The following is a 10,531-nucleotide window of genomic DNA, read 5'->3' as shown; positions in this document are numbered from 1 at the left end:
ATCACTTTTCAATTTCAGAATAGGCAGACACACTTGCTCCTGATAATGATTCAACTATTCACTTTGGGTTTAACTGTGATTTCCATTGGTTAATAGTGTGTCCACAAATGTGGCAGAGGGAGACTTGGGCTAGCTTTTGTTTTAGTACCTATTTGTGATTGACACTGGAAGAAAATATTCTTACTACTTCAATGGTTCAAAGAGAATCACAGACACTCAGCAGAATGACCCAGTCACTATGCACATGTGCAGGAGATATAAGTTTTCCCATCAGACCAAAACATATCAAGTTAATCAAGAGAAGTTCTACAGATGTAGGCAAGACTACCTAATCAATCAACCAAAATTGTGTTATATCACTGAAATTTTTATTTTGTTATGCATAGTATATAACATATACACAAATAAATACTGGCATGCATGATAAATTCAGATTTAGAAATACCTATTTATGAAAGGTATAGTTATTTTAATTTTTGATGTCTTATATACAATTACCAAATAACATTTATGCTAACACACACCATAAAACATACAAAATAAAAAATATGCACTTTTGGGGACATAGATATGCATTATGCTTTTATAATGTACCAATGTTCTCTATGTGAGATTGAATAAACATTCCTTTTAAATTTTGTGCCTAAGTGTTGAAGAATTCTTAGTTTACTCTATTGCACTTGATATTTCTCTATGGTAAGGTGTAAAGTTGCAAAAACTCTAAGTTCATTTCTCAAAAATAACTAAAAAAGAATGGAATATTTATTTCAGAAACCAAATGGTAAAGTATTAACAGCATTTTTCCATGACAAACTAGATTAGAGATTTTAATTTCAATAGATAGACTTGATTACTGTACTTTTTATTATTTTACAGCTTATTTTCCAAACTTTCATTTAAACAGACATTGACTTATCAATCAACTGGTGATTATATTAAACATGTACTGCTTGGTTTTTGAAAACAGAACTTTCAAGTTGATAATCATTCCAAGATATCTTGAACCATTCTGCAAGATATTCTTAAACAGACATTACAATATGTGATGTAATTTGTTGTTGATTAATTTCCTGACTGTCTCCTTCACATCTTTGTTCCGAGGCTGTAGATCAGGGGGTTCAACATGGGGATGACCACTGTATAGAAGAGAGAGGCCACCTTAACCATGAGCCAGGAACTTTTGGTGACTGGAACACAATAGAGAAAAAGGATGGTCCCATGGAAGATGGTAATGGCAGTCAGATGGGAGGCACATGTGGAGAAGGCTTTGTGATGACCCCCACCTGAAGGCATCTTCATGACTGTGATAAAAATGAAAACATAGGAAGCAAGAATGATCACCAGGCTGCTTATTTCATTCAAGGTAGCAGACACTAATATGATATTCTGGTTAATATAGGGATCTGAATAGGATACAGCAACAATGGCAGCATGCTCACAAACAAAGTTATTTATGGTATTATTTCCTTGGAAAGATAATTTCAGTAAAAAGTAAGTAAGTGTCAAGGAACAGACTAGCCCCCAAGAGTATGATGCTCCAACTAACAAGTAGCACAGCTTCTGGGACATTGCAACTGTGTAGAGGAGAGGATTGCACAGGGCCACAAATCGGTCATAGACCATCACTGCCAACATGAATGTCTCTGTCACCACAAATATGCATGCAAAGAAGAACTGCAGGATGCAGCCTGGGAAGGAGATGGTTCTGTCTTCCACCACCAAGTTTTCTAAGAGTTTGGGAGAGTAGCAGAAATCAATGAAGGACAAGTGACTGAGGAAAAAGTACATGGGGGTGTGGAGTTTGGGGTTGACCCTGATAACCAGGATCATGCCTGTGTTGCCCAGCACAGTGACTGTGTAGATGGTCAGGAAGAGCATGAACAGGGGCACCTGGAGCTCTGGGTATTCTGAAAAGCCCAGGAGGATGAATGTCACTCCAGCAGTCTGGTTTTCTTGGGTTCTGTGGATACAATGGGAAAGTTGATTCAGAGAAGAAAGTAGACAAATTTGGGTAAGGTGGAATGAAATGAGGAAACACTCAGAGTCTTAGTGGTTGTCCACAATGAGTGTCATGGGTAATATATCTGACAGTTACATTTGTTTACAAGCAAGCCTTCATTAATGCCACAATTATAATGGAGTATGAAACTCATACAATGGAATAATAAGAAAGCAAGTTGAGAGGGGAGAATAGAACTGCAGTTGGCCCTGACATATCTCCAACTAGCAAACTCAGCATCGCCACAGAACATTGACCTGATGGGAAGAGCCAAATGAGCTTTTGCATGAAATGCAAATTAGTGAACTTACTTATTTCCAAGGAAATACTCATCATGAGTTTCATCAATCTCTTCCCTGCCTCGCTTATTCATCTCTGAGAATTTAAACTCTAAAAAGAGAATAAATGACTCATCAAATTAATCAAGCTATTTTTTCCTGTTGTTTCATAGTTATTTCTGAACTTCTTTTCCCAGTGTCATTCCCATGCTCAGACATCCCTTTTCTTCACTTTTCCTATAAAATAATAATTCATAGTTATAGAAAATTATAAATGCTCTTACCTCCTCTTAGTATAATCCATGTATTTAGTGCAATTTCAAGGTGAAACAAACTTAAGTACAATAAGTCCTGACTGATTTTTTTTATGTTGAAACATTTTTCTTTTTTAGGGGGTAAAGGGATATCAGGAATTGAACTCACGGGCATTCAACCACTGAGCCACATCCCCAGCCCTATTTTGTATTTCATTTAGAGATAGCATCTCACTGAGTTGCTTAGCTCCTCCCTTCTGCTGTGTCTTGCTTTGAACTCAAGATCCTCCTGCCTCAGTCTCCCGAGCCACTGGGATTACTGGAGTGCACCACCACACTGGGCATGTTGAAACTCTCCTACCACATCATTCTTAGGTAGTCAGTTCAGTCTACATCAAAACCTCCAAAGATGAGATGTTGCTTCCTGAGGAATTATAGTGGATTTTGTTTGGTTCAGAATTTTTTTTTTCTGGAATTCATTAGATTTGGTAGCCACATAGTCCTTTCAATGTTCTATTCTACTGGTTGCCTCTAGTTTATTCTCTTAATCTCTGGAGAATCAACACAATTTCCTCATTTGCATAATTTGCCATAGCCATGGTCACACTATTTTCTGTCCTTATGAATAATTGTAAACCCTAAAAGTTCATGCAGTATCTATAACATAACATACTTCACTTACATTCTTACTATGTACCATTTTGTCACTGTCTGTTCCACAATAAAATAAAAATCCACAATAGCAAGGATGGAACTCTAGGACATAGCAGGTACCCCATAACATTTGTTGTGTAAGTGGATGTGTGGATATGAAGTGAATCATGCACCATTTTGTCACTGTCTGTTCCACAATAAAATAAAAATCCACAATAGCAAGGATGGAACTCTAGGTCATAGCAGGTACCCTGTAACATTTGTTGAGTAAGTGGATGTGTGGATATGAAGTGAATCAATTATGCACTCTACAAACATACTGTATGTGCATTTAGGTAAAATCTTATAACACTACTAAGGACTTTAAAATTGCCTATTGAATTACAAGTGCACTGTAAACACACAAGCCTCTAAGGCACATCTTGAGTCCTACAAAACAAGTAATTACAGCAAAATCCCATGGGATCTAAGTATGCTAAATTAGTATAAACCAAAAACAGTTATGGAAAAAGGGTCATTGTATTATTTTATATGTCCTGTGTTCCCTCAAATCACTACAACTATGATTTTCTATAATTTAAAATGAATTATTCTAATCCACATTATAACTACTTTTTGAAACCTAAAATAGAAGTAGGCACAAGGGAAAGATCATTCCACATAGAATACTTTGAGTTTCATGCTTTATTAGCTGAAATGAAATATTTTGTAGATATCTGATTTATTATTATCTTATTATCCAAGACAATACACACACACTTGTGTTTCCTGAATAACATCCCTGCAGATTTCCTTCTTCAACTGCTCCTTTTGATTTCCTTCTATCCAATATCCATAATTGGCCTTCCTACTACATTAATTTTTGTCCTGAATCTATTTTAATATAACACAAAGCTCATTGAGTCAAAATTCCATAACTCTGCATACTTTTTCAAATGTTTCACAATATCTATTCTTTCTATCTTTTTTTACATATTCTGAGCAGTCCAAGGCTGAAAGCAAAATCATTGCCATCAAAGACAAATATATGCTGATATTTATATATTCGGCTAACTCCTACCCTCACATCTTTTCCACCCTTCTAGATTTTGACTCACCAATACTTCTGAAATGAGGCTTCAGGTTAAGGTTCACAGCCTCCCATTCAGTCTCAGAAAGTGTGACAATATTCAACAAACTGAAGGCTCAAGGTGCAGATAGCAAATTCTTTCCTTCATTTCTAGTGACATGCACCCTTGATTATTCTTTATTTATTTGCCTTGTATCCATTACTCTATTAAGAATTTTAAACTATAGAATTTAAAAAATATAAGTCTCATCCTCTGAAATGTTTCTTCCGAGAGTCAACCAAAGAATAATGTATGTAATTGCAAATGATTCAATGTACCACAGAATTCTTATCACTTCTTAAAAATAAAGGTTTGAGCATTAAAGAAGTTGTTTGTGATAAAGAAAAACAAAATATTTCCTGGTAATGTAGGTCAGCCTTTTAGAGTGCATACAGTGAAAGAACAGGAAATAAATATTTCTAGCCAGCAGAACTGTATGGTTATCACGGCAGCTAGATTTGTACCTGTGTTTGACCCCTTAAAGATTATAGGAACACATTCTTTTCCTTCTAAAGTAAAATCAAGGAAGAATTTAATCAACCCACCTCAATGCAGAAGAATTTGACTGAATCATTTATTAAAACTTGTTTATAAAGATTAATAGCCTTCTTCAGAAAAAAGCCTTTTTCTGCTCAATCTTTTCAAAATAAACTCAGTGATGACAGAATGAAAGAGAAGATGGAAATTTTATACCTAGCTTCAGTGTGGCACACATATATTCCACCAAGACCTTGGGGATTTTGATCCAGGAGAATAAAACTGAAGTGCTGCCTCAGAAGCCATACCTGGAGCAATTAGAGGAAACAAAGCCCCATGTGATATTTTGTTTGAATGTAATTTCTTCCAAAGATGGAGGAATACTTTCATAATCAATTTAATTTCCATGATCTTATGAAAAATCTGGTTATTGGGCATAACACATTTTGATTTCTTTACCTATTGTGTTTTAAATTTGCAAAAGAAAAATCATGTTAAACAACAATATAGCGATAACTATTCTGAATTTTTTTTTCTGGACTCCAATGTGGGTATATATGTACCCCTGTATATCTGGACACAAAGCTTGTACACAAAGATGAATAGATAAATAAGTCATCATATATATAAACAATGGAATATTACTCAACCATAAAGAAGAATAACTTTATGACATTCACTGGTAAATGGATGGATCTGGAGATGAGTGAAATAGGCCAATCTCAAAAAACTAAAGGTTGAATGTTTTCTCTGATATGTACCGAACAACCTCAAAAAAGAACAAATTTGAATTTCTAACACTTCTCATTTCAAACTTACTAAAAAGCTATAGTAATCTAAATGATGAGGTACTGGAATAAAAACAGATGCATGATCCATAGACTAATGGAATAGAATATAAATCTGAGATATAAACATACATATATATATATATATATATATATATATATATAAGAAAATGGCCAAAGATCATTTAATGTTAACAAAATAATCTTTTAAATGAATGATATTTAGAAAGCCAGATATCTTTATGCAAATAAATTTGAGACTTGCATCATGTTAAAAAAATACTTAAAATGTATCAAGGACTTAAAAAGACCTAAAACTGAAAATGTAGAAAAAATCTTAGAAGAAAAACTTCATGACTTAGTATGTATTAATGATTTCTTGGATATGACATCACAACAATAGGAAAAAAAAAAAAGAAAAATGGAGGAAGGAAAGAAAAATGGAAAATAACAAATGTTGGGAAGGATTTGAAGAAATCAGTCCCTTGAATTATTCATGTGAATATAAAATATTGAAGCCTCTATGGAAATATGTGTGATGGATCATCAAATAACTAAATAGGAAATACCATATGATGTAGTTATTCTGCTTCCAATAAATGCCAAATTAATTAAAATCTGATTCTGTTACAGATTTAGTAACTGATTTTCTTAGCAGCAATATTTGCAATAGCCAAAGGTGAAAAAAACCCAAATGTCCATCAATAGAAGTCAATATAGATGAGTCATGAAAATATCAGGCTAATTTGAAATAAGACACAAAAGGTAAATATTGTATGAATCCACATATATGATACTTTTGAGAGTGAAATTCATATTGACAAAAATCAGAAAAAAGAAAGTGAGAAAATACAATACAGATAGAAGAAGTAAAATATGAAAATAGAAATTGAAGTAGACCTTAGAAGATGGAGGTGCCATGTTCTTGTATAGACATAACTAGTACTGTCAAAATAGTCATACTTTGAACCTAACTTTCCTTTGTTCATATTTGAATATACCACCAGTGTAACTTCACATCATGTTCAACCACAAGAGTGGGATCCTAACTTGAATTAGGTGTACTCCATGTATGTGTAATATGTCAAGATACACTCTCCTGTCATGTATATCTAAAATGAACAAATAAAAGAGATAAAAAATGGTCATACTTCAAAAAGTAATACATAGATTCAATGCAATTCCCATCAAAATACCAATGAAACTCTTCAGAGAACTGAAAAAAAAAATCTAAAATTTATTTGGAAGAATAAGAGACTTAGAATAGTCAAAACAATCCCCATCAAGAAGAATTATACTGGAAACATCACAACACTAGACCTCAAATTATTCTATAGAGATGTAGTACATCATGGTGTTGGCACCACAGCAGACATGAAGACCCATGGAATCAAATAGAAGACACAGAGACAAACCTGCTCAGACACAGTCATCTGATAATTGACAAAACTGCCAGAAACATATGTTGGAGAAAAGAAAGACTTAAACAAATGATGGGGGAAACTGTATACATATACATATACATATCTATATGTAGAAGAATGAAACTAGATTTCTATCTCGCCATGCACAAAAGTCAGCTCAAAGTGGATCAAAGACCAAGAAATTAGACCAGAAACTGCAACTGCTAGAAGAAAATTATGCTCAACACTCCAACATGTTTTCATCGTCATCAATTTCATTAAGAAGACCCATTCAGTGTAAGAAATAAAACCAAGAATCAATGATTGGGACAATATCAGATTGAAAGGTTCTGCACAGCAGAGGAAACAATGACATGCTCAAAGAGAGCTTAAAGAATGGGAGGTCTGTGCTACCTACTTCTCAGAAATCCCATTAATTTCCAGAATATATGAAGAACTCAAAAAATTAACAACAAATAGAAAAACCCAATTAATAAGTGGGCCAAAGAATTAAACAGACACTTCTCAAAAGAAGAAATACAAATGACCAACAAGTACATGAAAAAATGTTCAACATCTCTAGCAATTAGGGAAATGCAAATCAAAACAAGATATTAATTTAAAAGCACTATAAAATAATAGAAGAAAGATAAAAAGAGTAGAGGAAAGAAAACAGGTGCAGAGAAGGAGGACAGGAAAAGAAGAGGTCCTGGGGACTGTATTACAGCAAGTCATGTTCCATGTATGTGTAAATAGCATCAAAATTAACCCTAATATAATGCATAATTAAAACAAACTAATAAAAATGCAAAAAGAAAAGTCAAAATAATATAAAGAAAAACTAGAATACTTTTACTGGTGAATGGTGGGAGGGAGGTGAAGATTTTTTAAATTTTTAAAATTTGTTCTAATTTCTTGTACATGACAGTAGAATACATTTATGCATTTTGATATATCATACATAAATGGAGCATAACTGTTATTTTTAATGGGTAGAGATTCACAGTTTTTGATGTTGGAAAAGTTCTAGAGAGGGTGGTTATGATTGTGCAGCAATATGAGTGCATTTATTGCTCCTGATTCATTCATTCAAAAGTGTTTAAAGTGGTCAATTTTTATTTCTTGGAATTTTAAAGAAAAACAAAAGTTAATACTGACAGTTTAATAATGTGATAAATACTTAAAATGGGAGATTTTTACAAAGCTAAGATTACATGAGTGACCAGTGATGACTGAAAACATGCTCAGAATTATTGCTCATCATAGAAATTCAAACTAAAATCCTAACAAGATATCGCTAATCAATTGGCAGGTTAGTATTGATATCCCATTAGGATTTTAAATTTCACAGTATATTTTAAGTTTTAAAACATCAATTTCTGAGAAGGAAATGAAACAACTGCAGCTCAGATGTACCTGATATGAGGGTAAAGCATATAAAACGTCCTATGAATATCACTACCAAAGGAAGTGAAGTCTTAAAAATCTGTACAAAATTTGTGCACAAATTTTACTTCAATTTTAAAAATATGTAATGAGTGTAGTACTCCTGGATTTAATTGGGAATTTTGTAGTGTCAATGTGTGAGTGATCCAGTCATTAAAGGCTCCCTCTTACCCAATGTCAATAAAGAACTGAAATCTGTAATAGTGTAATACTGGTACCTAAGAGCAATTCTAAGGCAGTCCTCCGTTGCTCCACATTTGAAAGAGAAAGTGTAAAGAAAAGCAATAATTTAAATACAGATAGATAATTGATGGATGGATAGATAGGTAGATGATAGCTACAGATATACAGAAATAAAGAAAGCCAGAAACATATGGAGATTTATATACACTAAAACTACATATACATACTTACATAGATACAGAAATCTTATACTGTTTACATTTTATAGTTCACATTTTGCAAATCTGCTCTTTACTTTCAGGCTATGTAATTAGACATAATGCCTGAACATAATAATTTTTTTTTTTAAGTATTGCAAATGAGAAAAACAAAATGTGAACATTTGAATAGTTTTTCAGGGAAACATAACTAATTATATTAGAAATTAACAAATCAAATGTAGATGTCCCAAGTCCCAGTTACTATTCTTTCTTGTTTCACGTGAAAAAAAAAAAAATAGGAACTTTTTTCTTTCAAGTTTATTTTATTTTGACCTAATGAAAATCAAAAATTGGTTTTAATATCCACAAATACTATCAAGTTGACTCCTATTTGCTACCTAAAACTCAGCAAAACACTAGGGCAGTTGGTAAAATTTGTTTTCATATACTCCAGTGCTAGTACAAAATACACCTACAAGAGTAGCTGAGGTTTGTTTTTTTTTTTTTAACTTTCAAGTGGTAAAACAGAATATCCACTAGGTGGCACAGCCACACCATCATTTGAATAAAGAATCAACTTTTTTTATTTTTTCCAAAATACCAATTTGAAAAGTTTGAAATATTCAGCTGAAACATTATAACCCTTTTCCAATATTTTAAGGACATAGGCAAATTTAAGAACCGGGCATAGCAAGGTCTACTTTAGTAACAGAAACACAGACACTCTCAGAAAAAGTTGATTTTGTTGTTGTTATTCTTTTGTTTGGAAGATATTTTGTTTTGTTTTGTTTTGTTTTGCCTTTATATTCCTGGTCCACAAAAATAAATCTGTTCCTTGAATTTCAGCATTTGTATATATACATATATACATAATTTTATCATTTTCAACATAGTAGTAAGTAGAAAACCAAACTGAATTTTAAATCGTACATGGACTTTGGCTTTAAAATTGAATATGAATAGGTGAAAAGAGTAACCAACATACATTTGTGGTAAGTTATATTTTGAATTTTGTACTGCTTTTACTTAAACTTTAACTCTGTAAAAAGAAAAGCAGGTTAAACAGCTCCAGTGGTGGACTGGGGCATTTGCTCCATCAATTGTACCATTTCTTTTCAGCTCCACATTCTTGTGGCCCTGGTGTTCCTATGATAGAAATTGGTGCACACTAGAAACAGGGCTTCCTCTGATGGTTAAAAACCTGCCACCAACCCCTGAATGTACCTATTTAATTTTTATTGTCAAAGTCAAATAATTGCTGTCAGAAAAATGCAGCTCAGTTTGGGTCCCAAGGCAGCTCAGAACCTTGAATCCAGGAGAGCAAGCACTCTGGGGTGCCCCCATCTTTGTGGCGGGCCAATGACTGCGCCCAGAAAACCACTCTGGACACAGGAACTCACACCAGAGATTTTATTTGGTGGATGACCGCAGTGTCCACTCTCACAGCTGGGGGAGAGAGAGAGAGAGAGAGAGAGAGAGAGAGAGAGAGAGAGAGAGAGAGAGAGAGGGAGAGAGAATGGAAGGGGAGCTTCTCTTAAGTAGTGGAATTTCACTGGTTAAGGAAAATCAGACCAGTTGTCAACAAGGAAGTTCGCGAGCTGACAAGTGGACCAGTGGTTGGCTAGGATGTTCCAAGGCTGCTGATCTGGATTGTAAAATGGGAGGGGGAGAAATGGCTGCAACAAAAGGACAGGGTAGCAGTAAATGATTGCAGCTTTATAATTCCTTTAGACTTCAATG

General features: G+C 33.8%; 1 protein-coding gene across 1 annotated transcript; it reads right to left on the bottom strand.

Moving 5' to 3' along the window:
• Positions 1 to 1,083: 1,083 nt before the first annotated feature.
• Positions 1,084 to 2,332, bottom strand: LOC124975459 (olfactory receptor 5D13-like). The gene is made up of 2 exons (XM_047538166.1): positions 2,311 to 2,332; positions 1,084 to 2,045 (listed from the first exon to the last, which is right to left on the bottom strand). Exons 1-2 carry the CDS (start codon positions 2,330 to 2,332, stop codon positions 1,084 to 1,086), a joined length of 984 nt encoding a protein of 327 aa, XP_047394122.1.
• Positions 2,333 to 10,531: the final 8,199 nt, after the last annotated feature.

Source organism: Sciurus carolinensis, unplaced genomic scaffold, assembly GCF_902686445.1.
Source record: "Sciurus carolinensis unplaced genomic scaffold, mSciCar1.2, whole genome shotgun sequence".
In the NCBI taxonomy this organism is placed as follows: Eukaryota; Metazoa; Chordata; class Mammalia; order Rodentia; family Sciuridae; genus Sciurus; species Sciurus carolinensis.
The sequence above is the reverse complement of the archived record's forward strand: the minus strand, read 5'-3'. Positions and strand labels throughout refer to the sequence as shown.